Source organism: Gobio gobio (genome assembly GCF_949357685.1).
Source record: "Gobio gobio genome assembly, chromosome: 2".
NCBI lineage: Eukaryota > Metazoa > Chordata > Actinopteri > Cypriniformes > Gobionidae > Gobio > Gobio gobio.
Window position 1 is genome coordinate 18,845,789 of NC_137098.1, and position 20,115 is coordinate 18,865,903.

General features: G+C 41.3%; 1 protein-coding gene across 1 annotated transcript in view; it reads left to right on the forward strand.

The window, feature by feature from the left end:
* Positions 1 to 3,974: 3,974 nt before the first annotated feature.
* Positions 3,975 to 20,115, forward strand: part of LOC307118074 (uncharacterized protein) — a 37,820-nt gene continuing 21,679 nt past the window's right edge. The window contains exons 1-3 of the mRNA XM_079803444.1: positions 3,975 to 4,021; positions 7,617 to 8,257; positions 13,090 to 13,185. Of these exons, the coding sequence (XP_079659570.1) occupies positions 4,015 to 4,021; positions 7,617 to 8,257; positions 13,090 to 13,185 (744 nt within the window). The 5' untranslated portion in view covers positions 3,975 to 4,014. The remainder of the gene's footprint in view (positions 4,022 to 7,616; positions 8,258 to 13,089; positions 13,186 to 20,115) is intronic.

Sequence of the window (20,115 nt, forward strand, 5' to 3'; positions counted from 1 at the left end):
TCTCCCATGAAGGCAAAGGGTAGTTCAGGCATCCATTAAGAAAAACTATTAGCACAGTATCATTATATTCCAGCCCCACGGCCAGGGAACAAAATAGCTGAGCAAATCCACCTACCCCGCACCCCCTGCTGACGTAGGGCAGTCAATGGCTGATGTCGTGCTCTCCACTCCTTTTTAGTGGCTGGAGGAAGAGTCTGAATTCCCATGCTGCTGAATCTGAGATGATCAAGGTTTTTGTCAAGGATTGCTCTGAGACTTTGGTAAGATCCAAGCGCAGCTTTACTTGAAAATCCAGAATTGTTGTAATATGCCAGGCAAAGGGTCAACACACTTGCAAACAATCCACAAGGGACAAGGGAGAGTGCTCAGACGTGCAGTGTGACAACTACAAAACCTTGATGAGAAATGACAGAGAGGACATGGTATAAGTAGGCTGAGACAAACAATGTAATGATAAACAAGTGAATGCAATAATTCATGATGAGTCCGGGCAAAGGATTATAGGGACTGAAGTTCATGGCTGAGTGGCAAAGGTCAGGGAAGGACTACCCTCTAGTGGTCAACCTGGGCACACCAGCTGGTGAATGTGACAGTGCTACGGCTGACTGATTGCACTGCATCTTATCTATGTATCCTTCTCTTTTTATCTCTGTTTTTTAAATAAATATGCAATAATTTTGTATTTATTTGTGTATTGTTTTTATTGTATGCTTTTATTGTTATTTTTTATTTCTTATGCATTTTGTGATTATTTTATTCTTTTTTTTAAAAGAATATCCTTTTTTTTACCTTTCTATGTAAAGCACTTTGAATTGCCATTGAAATATGCTATTTGAATAAACTTGCCTTGCCTTGCGTTGCTGTTTTTACTTTTGATCAAATGCAGCTTGGTGAGCATAAGAGACCAACTCAAACTTTTGAATGGTGTATATACAGTACAGTGTATATATGCATTGATTTTTCAACTACAAATGCATACATATATGATTGATTAATGTGCTAATGTTTCACATATACGACTGTGGATTTATATCAATGAATATTGGGTGCAGCTCTATTCTATACTTTCATGAATTCTATTGAGAAACCATGAGAAAAAGGTGAATAAAGACGGAAAGTCAATGTTCAGAAATTATTTATTCATAATATAAAACTATGCTGTATAGCTGTTTTGTGGTGTGTTTGCTGTCAAACACTATTATTATACTATTATTATTATTATTAAAAAATAGCCTTATTTTATTTGAAACCTTGATAATTGTATTTTTTTTGTCTTGTATATTTTTATGATTAGATCAGATAACATTTTAAGCTGTCATATGGTCATGTTACAATGTGCCCCTCACATGTTGCAATGTACCCCACCTATGGGGCATGTTGTCACATTTCACTTCCATTCTTTTGGGGTATATTAAGAAAAAAGTATGCACTGTATTGAAGGTAGGGTATAGGATTTGGTTAAAAAACTTTTTTTCCAAATTTGTTTAAACTTTCTTTATATATCAATACATAATTAAAATGTAAGTACTCAGAAAAAGAAAGTATAAAAATTGAGTGTCTATAGACCTCTCATGACTGTTTTAAAGACAGCTCATTATTTCCATTCACTCCACCTTCTCCCTTCTGGGCTCTTTCCAAAGCCACGCCCCCAAAACACATGAACGCGCAACGCCGACCACGATCAGCTCAGCTGAAAGACGCATTATTTACCTGAGGCGAGCGGAGAAGAAGTGCATGTAGTGACATCATGTCAGAATCACATAAAAAATCGAACTTTATCATTATGAATATAAACAAATAAGATGTCTTTTAGTAGGCTACTCACTATCAAGCTAGAATAACGATACTGGTAAAGTTTAAAATACACACACAACACAGTGTCTACGACACACACAGATACAAGATAAAAACATCAACATAAACATTGGTAGAGTATATAAAAACAAACCAAGGGCCGAAATAAACGTGCAGGTAAAGTTCCAGGTGAACATGGTAAAAGTTTAGACAGAAGGTAGTAGCTAAAGCTAACTTAGTTCTAAAAAAAGGTCCTGGATGCGGTGTACTAGCTTTTACACATGCTTTTTGTTATCTAAAGTTACATTTTGTGAAATTCAACACGACAGCGATCAACTTGAGCTAAGCATATTGAGTATTTATCATCTCTACTAATGGTTCGCTAAGTGTATAACATTGTAACTTTATGCTAAGTAATGTTATGTTAGCTATATTAGGCAGCTACATGTGCTAGTGAGACATTCTTCATGAAAACATAAACCAAAAAAATGTATAATCAAAATGAAAGATTACCTGTCCAGCAGAAATACAGCCTCTTGAACTCAAATCAAACGGGTGCGCCAGGGTTGCCAGGTTTTCACATCAAAATCATCCGCCCAATTGCTACTCAAAACTAGCCCAAAACAAGCCCAATCGTGTTTCTCCGGTAAAAATCGCGTTTGGGGGGTAAAATATGTGTCTTTTTGGTAGGGCTGCCTGCTAAAATTCGCCAATCCCGGGGCAAAATATCACATAATTGGGGTCGCTTCAACCCGCGGACATGAAAAACAGCCCGCGGCAACAGTGTTTGAAGTAGCCCGACTTGGCAACACTGGGGCGCGCGCATGTGGGCAGATCCTGGAGCAAAAGCGGCGGTAGCCATGGTAGCGAGAGAGAGTGACTGTCCCCCAAGCCAATCACTTGTTTCGGCCCGAACTAAAATAATGAGCGGTGTTTATTGCAGATTAAAAAGTCTAGAGTCACTCGATTTTTATACTCTCTTTTTCAGAGTACTTACATTTTAATTATGTATTGACATATAAAGAAAGTTTAAACAAATTTGGACAAAAGTGTTTTAGATCATTCTTTCCTACCCCACCTTTAATGAAACAAAACCACACTGTACTAGACATGTGTGAAATTAATGTGGGAAAAAAGAAATACTCTGAACCCCAAGTGGATTTACACAAACTGATAATATCAAAAAGTGTTAGGTTGTGCCCTTCTTTCCCCTATAGAACAGCAATCACTCTGCTAGAATATCAAACAACGCTCAATCACTACGACACACTGATTGACAAAAGGCAACAACGGCAACTATTCTCTCTCTCTTGATCTCTGTAGTGTCCAGGTATTTCAAAATACGCCAGTCCTCAGGTGACGAATCAGCAGGTGCGCTTCCATATATCCAATTAGGGCGGAGTCACCTAAGAGCGAGAAAGACGAGAGAGAGAGAGGGGGGAAGGAGGGAGTGTGCTTGGGTGTTTATCTGACAACTGCTAGTGGTCACTCATATTGTGCTACAGCACTAGCAAAGCTAAATATGCAATTGCACTCTGGAAATAAGCCAATTAAGGTGGTCAGGATGGGACAGTTGTAATGCTGTGTATGATATGTAAATTATACAATTTATTAGGCACTGAACAGAGAAGCCATTAAAAGATCCTTCAGACAATAGAACTGCCTGAGTATTTTACCTTCCTGCGTATTTTTTACAATATCTTTGATTTTCTCTGCTTTGTGTAATAAAACGCTTAAGTTTTCCTAACATTTCCCCATTCTCCAAAGAAAAACACGTCAGTTGGTGTACCAATTTACATCACTAGGCTAAAACAGGCAAACCTCTGATCCGACTGTTTGCATTTCACACCATGCATGAACCTCAACCCATAATCATAAAACGATCTTACATCATGACACATGTCATTTGAATAATCATTATAATCATAAAGTGTCAATGATCATAGTGACTTGCACAAACTGTTCTGTGCTGATTACAGAATTCATCAAAGACCTTTTAAAAACAAAAATGTGAATTCAAATTACAAGGTTGAATTTCAAGTCAGCAATACAAACTGCTGTTTCCTGAACTTCCAGTCGCAGGTGCTCTGAAGACACACCCACATGAGCAAACAGACGAGAGAGAATGAGTGAGAGAACAGGTTTTGTTCAGGTTTTATTCTCACACACCCTTCACAAGCCAGGAGAGCACTGAACGAAAGTACAACACGATCCTTCATCATGCAGTGTAAGTCCCAATCTATGTTTATTCAACCTACCCAAAGTCTACTCTTGGGTTATCATTCTACTTTAAATGATTGAAAATTAATGAAATTAAATATGGTGGCTGTTTTAAGAAGCACATTTGCTATATTTTTTGATAAACGTTAAGCAAATCAAAACAGCATGATTCTGCGTTTGTTTGTTGCTTACATTGATGAAGCCACATGCACTTGTGTAGGCCTAAATATTTAAAGCATTTTTTTTAACTATACTTGCTAATAATATACACTTTCATGACTGTTTCTTAACACACTTAAGTACACTTAAGATCTGCACTTTGTAATAATAAAAAGCATTGCAAGTGTTAAATTACAAATATATTTAAATACATGTAATTTTTTGTTTAAAACATTTTGTTTATTATAAATGCTTATAAAGATATGAAGATGAACTTAAGATGTCCCATTTAATTAAGTCAACAGTTTGAATTTGTGTATTTATTTGGACACAAGTAAAAGAGCAGACAGGCACTTGTTTGGATTTGAATGTTGTTGAAGTTGGAAGAAAACCTGGTTGTACAACATTCCTGGGATGACACTGTGACGTCTGCTCTCTGCTATTTGCTCGTCCTTCACACGTCTGATAAGAAACTGTGCTGAGTTTGTGCTTATATAAGCTGTACATCTGGTGTCTCACTTGTTGCTGTTAGTGACCGGCTGTTGAGTCAGGGCTGATCCATTGTGCTTGTAAATCTGTTGCAGTTTTGTGCATAATAGTGATTGAAATAAGAGTTGAGTGTCTTGTTTAATAGTACTTTAGGGGTAAGCAGGGATGTAAACACATTGCTTTCTAATATTTCTTTCTGTTGTAGAACAATATGGGTTTTTCAGTGTCTGGTTCCTAAAACGTTGCATTTCCCCTTCCAATAGATTATAATCCTCAAATGAACCTCCGCATTGTTTCATTGTTTCAGTCTTTATTTCTACACAGCAATTGCAAAAAAAAAATTCTCACCATCTGAAAGCTGAAGTAATTTGCTCAAGGACACAATAGCGACCAAGGGCTCCAGTAACTCTTCAGATAATGGGCCGCCTTTACCTGAAATTAAACATGTGACCTTTGTGTTAACAGCCTACATGCTTAACACCTACGCTAACACTCCCAGTTTAATGTCAGGCCTTTTCTCTGATACCATCACAATTGCCTGCAGAGCTGTTATTAAATATATATATATAACATAAATATTATTATTTATGTATTTGTTTGTTTTTGTGAATGTTATAAGGATTTACTGCTATTTTTTCAGTATCTGTCTAAATTCGTCTTGCATTTTGTTTGCTTGGGTTTTCCTGAAAGTCCGTTGAATAGCAGGAGGGACCTAAAAGTCTTGGGTTCAATAGCTGTTTCCATCCACATATTTTTATGCAAAAAAACAAACAAACTCACAACTATGTGTTTTATTACTGATCATTTGCGACAGTTTGCCATGAAGTCTAGATTTTGTTCTCTTGAACACATGGAATGTAAAAAGTGCTGTATTTGCCAATATTTAATGTGATATTCAGATTTTTACATTTCATTCACAACTTCGGATGGAAAGATAGCCGATCGTTTAATAGAGATGTTGTAAAGAAAATGGAAATTAGACTGAAATATTTTTGTTTACTCGCACGTTTCAAAATCAAAGACAATGTCCAGATTGTCAATGAACTAAAAGCATGTATTTCAGTAGTGATGGAAAACATGCAATCAATCCGACTGAGGTGTTTACATGTGATTCGAATGAAATACTGATCGGATTGGAAGTGTAGGCCTGAAATAATCGGATAAACAGAAAATTTTTTTGCATGAAAACACTTGAATCAGACTTCTGATTCTTCTCAATCGAATTCAAAAATATACCTTGCAAATAAAAAATAGACTAACAGCTAATGCATTTCCGTAGTGATGGGAAAGTACATACATCAGAGTAGCTATACGTTTACATCCATCTAAATAATCCGTTAGAAATCAGATGGCTCGATTTGACTGAAATCTAAAATCTGAATTAAATATGAAAGAATTTGCAAGGAGTGGTGTAGATCCGAAATAATCTGATCAAAAGGAAAATTATTTCACATGTAAACACTTCAATCTGAATTTTTATTTTTTTTTTTGATTAAAAAATACTTTGTATAGCCTACACGTGCAGTGCCGTAATGTGCATGTTTTCTTTTTAGACATGAATTAACGGAGAACATCTGGGGGGTATTCCAGAAAGCAAGGTTAACTTACCGTCACATATACCTTGAACTCTCGGTTGATTAACCAAAACCTTGCTTACTCGAGGTATGCTGGTTCCAAAAACGAGTCCTGAAGTAAGTTCAGATAACTCAGAGTATGTTCCCGGTTAACACACAAGACATTCTCAACAGAGCAACAAATCTATGTTTAACCATGGAAACAGACGCTAAGAAAAAGAGTGCCATTCTACTTCCTTCTTCTTTTGTTTAATGCCGATTTACATAACCTACTTAGTGCATATCGCCACCTATTTGGTGGTTCTGCAATCATTTTTTTCAATCTTTTAATTGAATAAGTATTCTTTATTCACTGAGAATAAGGATTATATTGTTTGTTTGATGCTAATTAATTGAATGCAGATCCATGTGTGAGATGACAATAAAATAAATAATAAATATACTTGAATTAACATTTAAACATTACCTTGTTATAATAGTGCTTTAGAATTAATTTATAATATTGTATATTATATAACTGTAACTATATAACACATTTAGTTATATTAATAACTATTTTAATTATATAAAACACATCTGAATACCTCTTAAGTAAACTAACCCTGGAACATAACCTACTCTGGAGCAGGTTGTTCTGAGAGTGAGTTGCTCTGGCTGCTTACATACCCTGAAAGTTACCTCCGTTTTGGGAACCGGAAGTGAAGGTTATCCGCTTACTTACTTTTAAACATACCAGGGTATGTCACAACCTGCTTTCTGGAATACCCCCCCTACAATTTTTTTCCTACATATGATTTACCACAGGGGCAGGTTATAAGATAAATGACTGCTTTTGTTTTACAACTTATTATTGCTTTAATGTGAATCGATTTACTGGTATGAGGGTGCTTAAATGATGTGCAACGATACGTATAGCTACACTGATTACAAGAACCACTGCGATAGTTACCTTCTGGAATGAGTGTTAATGTATTTTGTGTTGTTATAGGAGAAAAATTTGATCTCACTAGATGATCTCTGATATTACGACCAAGTTTAAACACCGTGAGACGTTATCAAAAACAACAATTATACTTGTAGTGACATAATCGCGTCAGCTTTCTCCGGTTCTGACTGGGCAATGCACAAGGATGTTTAATACATAATGCACATGTACTAATTAATCAAACTGCAATGCTTAGGGTTCACATAAACAGAACCTTCATAATATGAAATTGTATTAGATTAATTCCAATCGATGAAAATGAGTGCATGTAAACATGCCTGTATTAAGACAGAATTGCGTCTTGATACCATGGCCTGCCATCTTCCTACTCTTTCCACTTCCACTTTTTGCTGCCACCCATCTAATTCCAATCTCCTTCACCCTAACCTTTGTAGGCCCGCAATCTCCGGGACGAATCCTGTCAGAGGAGCAGTTCTCCTGCTCCATCTGTCTGGAGGTCTTTGTCGAGCCCGTCTCAACTCCTTGTGGCCACACTTTCTGCAAGGCATGTCTTCAGGGCTTCTGGAATCACAGCAAGAAGTTTGTGTGCCCCATGTGCAAGAAAACTTTCTCCAGAAAGCCAGAGCTCAGTGTCAACTGTGTGCTAGCTGAGATAGCCGAGCAGTTCCAGGGTCTGTCCACACTGTCCTCCAACGGAAATGACAAGGGCAACGTTGAATTTGCCAATTCCCCAAGCACACAGAAAGAAGATGACTGGGGAGAATTCGCTAAAGCGGGAGACGTGCCCTGTGACGCCTGCATCGGCAGGAAGATGAAGGCCAAGAAGTCGTGCCTAAACTGCCCTGGTTCATTTTGTGAAGCTCATCTGCGGCACCATAGGAAGGGAAAGGCGATGACCTCGCACAAGCTGGTGGAGCCCATACACAACCTAGAGGACAAGATGTGCAAGGTACACAAACGTCTCCTGGATGCCTACTGCCGAAACGAACATGTGTGCGTGTGTAAGGAGTGTGCGGAGTCCTCACACAAAGGCCATGATGTTGTCTCCACTGAACGAGAGTGGAAGAAAAAAACGGTGAGTTTTAACACTTGTTTTTCAAAATTGGTACACTATTTTTGGTACTGACCATAACTGGATTCAGTCCAATTCACTAAAAGTCAGACCATGAAAGAATCAGGTAAAAACAGTGAACTCCGAGCCGAGCGGCAGCGGCCGTGCGCATTTACATTCTGTGAGTGAGATCCCTCCCCTGTGGACGGGTTGAAAACATGCGGAACTAGCTCCTTCTGGCTGTAGTCTTCTGGCCAAAAAATCCTCCGATGACGCAAAAGGACGATATTTGCGTCATCTGAGGATTTTTTTCCAGAAATAAAATGCATAATTCTCTCGTCTCAGGGGGATATGAGGGGTAAAAGTACGATAATTTGAATATACTACTGGGTTTCTACTGATACAAAGCTTAATGCTAAATCGCTGAAGTAACCCTTTAAACTTAAGTTGAAAATCTAACATAATACAAAAGTGAATAATTTGTTGCAATTTGCAACAGTTCTAGTAATACCATAATGAGATGTATTTCAAATCTAAAAAATAAAAACTATCAAATCAGTTAGATGTAGAACACCTATATACAGGTGTTAGTCTTTAAATTTCATTATAATCTAACAAAAGGGGAAAACTTAGGAATAATTGTGTCCTATAATACAAACTTGGATCATATAACAGATACTGCAGTTAATTCTAAACAGTAGATAGTGTCATTCTTGTCTTATAAAGATGTTTTTTTTTTTTTTACAAAAGAAATGATGGTCCCACTTTATAATGTAGTGTAATAATATAAGGTGGCCTTAACTAATAAGAACAATGTACTTACATATTGTGTTGCTAAACACTTTTGCTGATATTGAGGTGGGATATGGGTATGGTTAAGGACAGGTGTGGTGGTATGTGTAAGTTTAAGGGTAGGGTTGGAAGGGAAGTGTCAACAGTGTAATTATAAATGTAACTACATAAATTAATTACAGATGTAATTACATGAAGGTATTTTTTTTAATGTAAGTACAATGTAAAAACATGTATGTACACAATAAGTGCATTGTATCAAATTATTAATTTAAATGTTAGTACATACAAGGCCACCTAAAATAAAGTGGGTCCGAAATTATTGTGTAATGCTACCAGTTGTTAGGATTTTTGGTAACACTTTAGTATACTGTTCCGTCATTAATGTTCCCTTTCGAAAGGGAACTCGCGCTGTGTCAGCTTGACGCTACGGGGAACGCCTTCGGCGTGACAGGTGTCTGAGTTACAATCGAATCACATCAGTCCTACTGACCGGCGACAGCCGATGATGTCATCCAGGTGCGACCAGGAAGTATAAAAGGGCGCCTCTGCCAACATGACACCGCTTCTTCGTCTTCAGTGACTGTTCTGTCTGGTGTTGCAAGAGAGAATCGCATTAGTAGGATGAAGTGCTCACAGAAAACGCGGCACTTTAGGAAGTGCGCGGATCCGTGCCCCAGGTATCTGACGCCTGAGGACACGCACAATCTCTGTGTGTACTGCCTGGGGGAAGAGCACGCGCGGGAGGTTCTCGAGGGAGCCTCTTGCGCGAACTGCGAGCGTTTCCCCATCCAAACGCTCCGCTCTCGCCTGGCCCTCTTCTCGAGGGAAGAGGGGCCAGCTTCTGGGGACGGTCCCACTCACGCCAAGGCTGAGCGGCGACGAAGGTCTTGGGGTTCCCAGACGGACTTGGCTCGTTGTCTGGAGGAGGGTGTAGTCCTCACAGACGACCAGCCAGGTCGCGAGGGGCGGCTGGCGGGGGAGGAGTCGGATTTTTTCTCCTCGTTAGCCGATGCTCTTCCATTTGAGCAGAGATCGGGTGGTCGTAGGCCCCTAGGGTGGCCTCCCAATTAGATCAGCTTTTAGGCCAGTCTGGCCTTCTAAGTGTTTCTATCTGATAATAGCTCAGTAGATCCTAGGATCGAGCAGATTAACTCTCCTCGCTGGCAAGGGTAGAAAGCGCTATGCTGAGTACTGCACTCCGGGATTCCCGTCTCTGAGATCCGGTCTGAGGAGAACATTGCCATTCTGCAGTCCCTTGGACTGGATGCCTCTCCAAGAGGCGAGTACCCAGAGGCTCTGTTATCGAACAGACAGGGATGGCCCGGCTGAAGCGCCCGTTAGAAAAAGGGGCACCAAGCTAGGCCTCCTTGGTGGCGATAGTGGCTGGCTGGGGCGCCATAGGGCCCCCTAGCCACATTCCCTTAAAGGAGCCCCCTTCTTTCGAATGGGTTGGATCCAGGCCTTTGAGCGGTCTGGGTAGAACTTCTCTAAGTGTTCGAAGCTTCCTACTTAGGCTTATAGCTTGGGCTATGACCGAAGGGAATGCTGTCACTGACAGCCTCTGTGACCAGAGGGGGGGTGGTTCAGGCATTTCAGTTGAATTTGCTTGTTCTGACAGTTGTCACTGCCAGTGGGCATGCACTCCCCTCGGCATGGCGGCGTTGGTATTTCGTTCACCGTAGCGTCAAGCTGACGCAGCGCGAGTTCCCTTTCGAAAGGGAACGTCTCCGGTTACGTATGTAACCTAGGTTCCCTGAGAACAGGGAACGAGATGCTGCGTCGCTTTGCCATGCCTCAGGGCTTGCCTGCCAAACAGTCCTTGAAGACGAAGGGCGGTGTCATGTTGGCAGAGGCGCCCTTTTATACTTCCTGGTCGCACCTGGATGACATCATCGGCTGTCGCCGGTCAGTAGGACTGATGTGATTCGATTGTAACGCAGACACCTGTCGCGCCGAAGGCGTTCCCCGTAGCGTCAAGCTGACGCAGCGTCTCGTTCCCTGTTCTCAGGGAACCTAGGTTACATACGTAACCGGAGACGATTACTACACAGGAACAAATGAGCAATGCAATATTCCAGTAACTACTATTAACTAACAAGAAACTCTGATTAACGAATTAGTAAGTAATAGTGCTCAGTTGAAAGAGGTAGCTCACTATTAGCTAATCAATAGCCACTATTAGTGTGTAACCATTCGAAAAATGTGCTGCAAATATATAGTGTTTTGCAAATGGTGACGAATGAATGACAAAAGTGTTCAAGGGTTTTGGGAAATGTGGTCATTAACCACTTCTGTCAGGCCAATGCGGCTTTCAACGTGCTGGGCTAGGCTAATAGCCTCGGACCTGTAGCACCGAGCCCAAAACCATGATGTGTTTCCACTGTCGAGCCAGAAGCTCCGCAGCGCTTCACTAAAACCTGCCGGTAACACAACTCTCTGGAACAAAATCACACAAACCAATCATTTCACCAACAAATGGAAGTTTTATCAGAAAACTAATTTAAATTAAATTACCTGAAACTAGCGAGATTGCAAACGAACATGATAAAGCAGCTGTTTGTTGTTTACTTAAAGATATAAAACCCAAGCATCGATGTTAAAGAGATGATACATACTGACATACCCAATTTTGGAATTTTACCATGTTTACTAGGTTAGCGCGCATAGTCTTTTGCATCGCATATTAATATTTCTGACTTTTACGGTGATCAGGATCCACATCAAAGTTATTTCAAACACTCGCTGCTGTCTGAAAGTGAGTCTATAATGCTGATGTTAGCTGGAATATGAAATAATTCGCTGAGCTGCCGTCTCCAGACTCAGATAAACTCCGCATTTGTTTGTAACCACTCCTCAAGCCCGAGCTGGCCCGCTTTGGACCAAGGTATTCGGTGGGCCAAAAAACCCTGGACATTGTCACCGAGGAAGACACGATGAGGCCCCGGAAGTGACAGTGGAAACACGAATGGCCCTGACTACACTCTCAAAAAAAAAGAGTACAAAATTTTACCTTTTAAGGTACAAGTGTCCGTCACTGGGGTGGTACCCTTAAGGGTACATTTTTGTACCTCTAATTCAGGGGTAAGCAAGTTCGGTCTTAGAGAGTTGATGTCCTAGAGAGTTTAGCTCCAACCTTACTAAGCCACCACAGTATAAAACTCATGGCTAGTATGTCACCATTGTTGAGATTCATATGCTGATTCTTGATATCTGTGTGCGTCTAAACTTTTTTCTCCCTAGAATGTATTTAAAAATCAAAATTCAGAATGCCTGATCTGTGGCAAGAAAATATTGTTGGTGAATATTATTTATTTATATTTTTAGTCAGTGATGAGTTTAGTCAATCATTTTTCTTCATGACAATTTTTGTTTATGGCTTCTTTCGATTTGAACAGATTTTGTGTTTTGTTAACACTGTACAAAAACCACAAACTCGCATAAAAATATAAGAGTCAAACTGCCCAACTAAAGAAAACAGAAATCTATGCAGACCAAACTGTGATTCATTTTTCATTGCTTTTAAACAAAATGCATTCAATAGCCACGTTTCCACTGTCGCGCCCAAAACGGGCATGCTACACTCTCAGAAAAAAAGGTACAGTGGAGGTACAATTTTGTTCCTTGAAGAACAAAACGTATAATTGTACATTTAAAGGTACACAATTGGTCCTTAGGGTACAATTAAACAATTGGCATCGGTCCTAGTGAGTCGCTGTCCTGCAGAGTTTGACTCCAACCCTGAAAGACATCTATAGAAGCTCTTATTGAGAATTAACAGAGGTTTAGATGTTGGTTTTATTGAAAATATTTGGTCACCATTATGGTGATGAGTGTTTCGCTGAATGTGTGAAGAGTTTTGACATGGTGACTTCATTTTTGACTAATGTATGTTAGCGATCAGTTTAGTTAGGTAGATCCTTTGGATTAAATAATAGACAAATGCATTAAACTGAACGAGAAGACATGAAAATGAAAAGTTTGATAGAAAGATTGACCGGTAATGTAATTACCGAGCTTGGGAATTCAGGAAATGTGACTGGAGTTTGTTGTTTTGTTCACAGAGTCAACTGGGAAAGAAAAGGTCAGAGTTAAAACATCTGATCAAGGAGCGAGAAAAGAAACTCGAGGAGATCAAGCAGTCTATCAAAGTCCTGAAAGTGAGTCTATTTATACTTTGGGATGCCTCTTTTCTTGAAAGCCTGAGTGATCTTTAATAATTATTCTTTTATTTTTCACTTGTATATGGCCATTTTGAATTTAGCTAAAAGGACACTTTTTTCGAAGTCCTCAAATTTTGAAACCATTATATTCAAATGTAATTAAATGCTTGTGACCTATCCATTAATCTGTAACACGTCAAAAAACACAACTGATGACTAATTACAAACCAAAGTATCTGCTTGCAGCTACCTTTATACATCAAAATCCTTATAAACAACTGGTTAAGTCCTAGTACAGACACAGGCTGGTAACTGCTTCTACCTTAGCTTGTTTTGTTGAGAATATCTGTTTACCAGTTGTTTAATCTGACAAAACCCATAAGAGCACAACAAATATTTGCCCATGTTATCACACCCCTCTTTAACTGAGACAACTTTCCAATAAAAGCTGAACCATACAAGCACTTCAGGATAAAATAAAACAAATCTCACTTTCACTCCTCTCTGGTCTTGGTCTTGGAACTGTATTTACATTATACAGTATTAGTGTGCAAGTGTTTTGCTTGTTCGATAACTGTATAGAGCACAGGGCCACCACGAGTCACTTTTATAAATACAAATGGGTCCAATTACATAGTGGTTGGAGAGAGAGAAAGATACCATACAAATATCTGCAGGCAGAAATAACTCATATTAGACTTATTAGAACATTCATAATTACAGTAATTACTTTAGACAGAGATAAAGATGTCTGATTCAGGTATTAGGTGATATATATTATATGATGGCAGATGAGCCAAACTGGTGGTGAAACAACACAATTTTCAGTATAAGTTTAAGCAGTTCAACTGGTCTGTCCTGTTAAAACACTTACAATGACATTCTGCATGCTGCTGTTAACATGAGATCATGAGTTATGCTGCATGTGTTTGTGTCACGGCTCCTCTCTGGTCTCTGTCCTGGAACTGTTCTGTGCATTTTCACAACAGAAACATGGAAAAAGATTCCCCATACTGGTCTCAAAATCACAGTCAGCACCCTGAGTGTATGTGTGTGTGTGTGTGTGTGTGTGTGGGGGCATGTTTTTGTGAAATATCAGGACACAAATGTGTATAATGACATGGGTATGACATAGGTATTACAAAAAGAGGGTGAAATATGAGGACGTTCCCCATGTCCTCACTTTTCAAAATGCTTATAAATCAAACAGAATTCGTTTTTTTTCACAGAAAGTAAACTGCACAGTCTCCTGTGATGGGTAGGTTTAGGGGCAGGGGCAGTGTAAGGGGATAGAAAATACAGTTTGTACGGTATAAAAACCATTACGCCTATGGAATGTCCTCACATTTCACAAAAACAAACATGTGTGTGTGTGTGTGTCTGAATGGATGACTCTGCAAATATCACCTGTGGCATGATGGTCACACCTGTGGACACTCGCTGGGAGGTCCCTTGAGCTCTCCTTGAGGGCCCACACAAGTAACGCCCACAGTTCGGAACTGATTGTCCCGTTCACCTGGGAAAAGAGGCCCTTCCTCAGGGGAATTGGCCATGGAGCTGCTGATAGCAGTTGAATCAACTCGGGAAACCAATTCTGGGTCCGCCAGAGTGGGGCCACTGTCAAGACTGTGTGCCCACCCTCACTGATTCTTTTCAAGACTTGGGGAAGGAGTGGGACTGGAGAAAAAGCACAAAGCAGGCAGCTGGGCCATACGTGGGTCAGCGCATCCTTGCTCTTTGAGAAATATATTGGGCAATGACAGTTGTCTTCGGAGGCGAAGAGGTCGACCTCTGCCCTCCCGAAAACATTCCATATAATTTGAACCATTTGGGGATGGAGGGTCCATTCCCCTGGGGACACCAGACCCCTGGAAAGCATATCTGCTCCTTGGTTCAACCTGTCCGGCACATGCACTGCTTTTAGCGAGCACAGTTTGCCTTTCGGCCATAGGAGGAGACGTCTGACCTGCTGGTTGAGCCGTCTCAACCTGAGCCCACCTTGGCAGTTTATGTAGGAAACCACTGTCGTGTTGTCCATGCGGACTAAGACACGATGACCCGAAAGACGTGGTAGAAAGGTCCTGAAGTAAGTAAGCATATTTCAGATCCACTGAGAAAAAACAGTCCATTGGGCGAACCTGCGTGATGATCTGTCTCAGCGTTAACAATCTGAAGGGCCGTTTGATAAGGACCCTGTTCAGATGTCTGAGGTCCAGGATGGGCCAGAGGCCGTCATTCTTTTTGGGAATGAGGAAGTAGCGGCTGTAAAGCCTGACTCACTCTGGGCTGAAGCAACCGCCTACATAGCCCCGTACTCCGATATGCTTGTTACTTTAGCTAAGTGTGTATTATGCCCACGAAGCAGGGTGGTTTGTGAGCGAATTGGAGCGAGTAACCTAGTTGTATTGTAATTATAACCCATTGTGACACACTAGGGATGGCCTTCCAAGCCTCGGCCCAGTTGTACAGGGGTTTTATAGTGTCGAGTGGTGGCACGCTGTGCCTGAGCAGGGCGCTGACCCTCGTGTGGTGCGGAAGAGAAATAATGCTCTTTTGTTTTGTTTTTTATTGGGTTCGCTATAACAGCGGTCGAGTGTAAGGGAGCGCGCATTCGAGCGGGCTCGCTGCTTACACTCACAACACATAAAACAAAGTTTTTCTCCACAGCCGGAACTGGAACCTGCTGGGGGGAAACTTTGAGCATTTTGGAGGGCGGTCCGTCCTCGGCGAGACTTAACCCTTTCCTCTTCCTGTTCTGCAAATCAGGACTGCTTCCTCTGTTCAGGGTCCAGCGTTATCTTAGGCCGGAGTCCCTGACACTTGGACGGGACTGGACAGCTGCGGTGCTGGCTTCTGCTGCTGCTGAGTTGGCACTTTAGGCGCGGAGCCTGCTTGGCCGACAGAAGTATAGGCCCTACCTGCTAAGGCTGAGGTGGTCCTGCAGGGCTTAGACGGGTGAGAACGGGCGGGCTTCCAGCCCACCTTTGAAGGCGGGTAGAGGTGCGCGGCCGCAGTCTCTTCGAGTGGAGGAAGCTTCTCATATCCCTTCTTGTCAGAGAGCTATCTGCGAGTGGAGAGAGGAGATCGGCATACTCTCACAGTGAGGGCAGCCGGACCCGGTGAGAGCGGGGTCTTCTTCATGCAGATCGTTACTGCATGTGCCACAAGTGTGGCACGACATTAGAAGGTTGCTTGCTCTTTTTGTGAAGCTGGCTTAGTAAAAAGGATACCCCATGGTGCTCACCGGAGAGCACAAGAAAACAGCGCAACAGGATTACAGGATCGCTGCTGATTGAGCACGCTGGTATCAGGCCGCTGACTCGTTTGCAGGATAGTCCAGGCTGGCTAGCTCCCTGTTCCGCTGCAGGCTCTTCTTTTCTCGGCGAGAAGGTGAAGGTTTCGAGTAGGAACGTCGCTGAAGGAGAATAATCTGAATTCTATGGCAAGCAAGCGTCTTTTATAAACCGATGCCCCACCCACTTGGCGGGCTCTGCGCTCAGCTTCGTAGGCTTCACACTGATTGGTTCGCGCAGTTCCGCCGCTTTGCCATTGGTTCATGCAGTTCCCACTGGCCAGCCAATAGCGTGCGACTGGCCTCAGCACTGTTATGGCTGTGCAGTAGCACTGCGTGATTTTATAAAAGGCTTCAGTATCTAGCAAGACGCAATACGACTGACCGTTCGAAAGGGAACAGATATATCATGTTTCAGTTTTCATTCGCGTGTTCGCAAGCTTTAAAGGCTTCGCCCTCTGGGGTGGAGAGCAGCAGCTCATTTGCATTTAAAGAAGACACACACAAAGCAGCTCATTTTTCTCATACCCATGGTATATTAAATGATCTGTTAGGAATTTTGATCTAAAAATTCACAGACACACTCTGGGGATACCTGAGACTTATATTACATCTTGTAAAAAGGGGCATAATAGGTGCCCTTTAAAGAAAATTAAAGATGCATTGCTAGAAATATTATTCTTTGACGAATGGCCTATTATTCACAGCAGAAGCAAACCAAATTCCCATCAGGCTAATGAAAAATGTATTCATGCTGTACAAAAGATGGCATAAAACACACCTTTCAACATCTCTGCCATCTTAAGTGAAAATGCATGATAACTCATTGTAAGATTTTCATTGTAATCATTGTAATCATTGTAAGATTTTGAGGTTTTATCTTTTAAAAAAGAAATACAAGACTTTCTAAAGTAAAGTCATTTGTTTTTATTTTTATTTGTGTGGTTGAATATGATCATTGAAGGACAGCAGTGAAAACATTGGTAAATAAAGTGAGACTACCGTCAAAAAAATTGAAAACGATAATGAGCGAATGCACTCCGCACTTAGTACATTCCTCAAATACTTTCGCTTCAAACCTTAAATCCCAGCCTCAGCCCATTCAGAAATACCAGTTCATTGGCAGAAGCCTGTAAACAGTAAAACATTTCAAGAGAGTCCACACACTCTACCAAAGAAGAAGTCTACAAATGCGAGATAAAATCAATCGTTTACTGAAAAAAAGGGCAAACGTTTCAGTCGCATGTGACCTCAATGCCAGCTTTGATAGCTTTTGTCAATGCCAAGCTTTGACAGTTCCTAACCATTCTTCAGAAACCTATAAACACCATTACCCTTTTGGCAGCAAAAGCCACTATGTTCCCAGAACCAATGAATGACAGCATGTGTATGAACCGGCTTTCAATTGCCGAGCTGCAAAATTGTATCCAGTTTAAAGAGACTTTTAACTATACAAGAAGGAGCAGTATGATGAAAAGGATGAACCTGTGGTAGTTTCACTCACTAGAAAACCTTATAATTCAGCTCGATCTAAAGCTAACAAAAATTGTTACAGTGACCATGACAGGATTTCACGAGTAGCATGTAAACACAACAGTGTTTTGTGTGCTGCTGTAAACTTACATAATCTACATTAAAGAACAGCTCTATTCCACCCAAGACAAGGAAAAGCAAAAAACAAATCAAATTTTTTTAAATACCAATGAATTGACTAAAGTGAAATTTTTGGAAAATAAAGCATTTCAATAACTAATAAATAATAACTTTTTCATTGCCCTTTAAGTGAAATTACTGAACGTAAACATATAAAATGTAAAGGTTCTGTATGTAGTATTTATGAGGATCTATTGACAGAAAAGCAATATAATACACATAACTATATTTTCAGTGGAGTATAAAGACCTTACATAATGTACTGTTATCGTTTTATTACCTTAGAATGAGCCATTTCTATCTGCATACACCACGGGTCCCCTTACAGTGAAATAGCCATTTTGTGCCGTCATGTTTCTGCACAGACAAACTACTCTACAGAGCGCTAGTCACTCTCTGCTCTCTCCGACGACGACATTTTTGTCCTGTGTCGGCCCCCGTAGCTTCTCTATGTGCTCCGAAAGGGGGGGGGGGGGTGTAATTCACAACCTCACCGCTAGATGCCACTAAAAATCACACACTGCCCCTTAAAAAGAAAGAAAAATTCAGACAAACTTAGAGGTTTTGCATCTCAAGTCTTCATTCGTCATTTTTTAATTAGGCTTGCATAGAGTTTAGCGTTCCCTATCAAAAGCTACACTCAATGCTGTGTTTCCTTAACGCTAATGAGAATGTTCTTTGTTCGACCAGTTGTGAAGCAGGTGTGGCAAAAAAGGCAAGGATTAGGCATAAATAACCTCTGACGATTATATCATCAAAATGTTCTATCCTTCTTTGTTAGGAGTTAGAATTGTTAGGCAGGATTCAGCCTTCTCATTTTTTCTTTTTCAAAAAGACAAAAAATTAAATAAATCATGTCGAGAGAATCCATTAAGAGATGCGTGCCACCTTGCTCATGGCCCATCTCTGAAGATGATCCACATGATTTCTTTTTGGAGTGTCTGGGGGAAGAAAACAATGTTGTTGCCCCCAATGTTGCTGAGTGTGAGCACTGTGAGCTGTTTCCCATCAAAATGCTCTGCTCTAGGCTCACTTTCTTTCAGGAGGGTTGAGCCTGTGCATCCTTGTTAAGATATTGGAGCTTGCGTGTCAATCTGGCTGAGGGACAGGAGGCGGATTCTTCCCTTGAGGCGGTGAGTGGCCAGGCTTCTGTTAGTCTGGCCACAGAAGCAAGAGACCCCCAGACGCTCCAAGTTAGATGACAGATATCTGTAGGGTGACCAAGCCGTGAAGAACAACATACACGCTGGTGAGGATGGCGTTTTAGGCAGTGGGTCAGGCTGGTGCTGCCCTGCACACCATGCAGGCGTACCAGGCTGACCTGCTGAAGAATTTGAGCATGAGCTGGGGCATTAATGAAAATGGGGCATTAATGCGCCGGGCCACAGATCTCTTTCTTTGCATGACCAAGCAGACGGCCCCTGCCATCAGCTGTTCTATGGCTGCTATGGGCGGTATGGAGAGGCATCTTTGGCTCAACCTCATGGGTATCAAGGAGAAGGATAGGGTGTTTTTCCTTAATGCCCCCGTATCGCCTTCCAGTCTATTTGACAAATCTGTTAATAAGATTGTCAGTAGGTTCTGGGAGGACAAGAGACATATGCTCAAGGGTCAGGGCTGTCGGCCACCCTGCCCCAACCATGTCCGACCCCTCCATGGAGGAAAACCCAGAAGCAGACTGTGGCGAGTCGTGCCCCCCTTCGTAGAGACTTGGGAGCGACTAGCCGCACTCAGAAACCTAAGAAAAAGCTGGACTTAAGAACGGTCATCACAGCCAAAAATAAATGGGGGTGTTCCCCCTCGGGACTGGAGGGGGCATGAAATATTTCAACAAAGTGAACTGTTATCTCTTGTGGACCTCTTTGCTTCACAGGAAACAGACCCCTCTACTTCTCTTTGACACCTACAGCCCCTATGGGTCTGGACGTCATGGCCCTTGCATGTCCCAGACTGTGTCTTTATGCAGATGGAATGCCCAAACA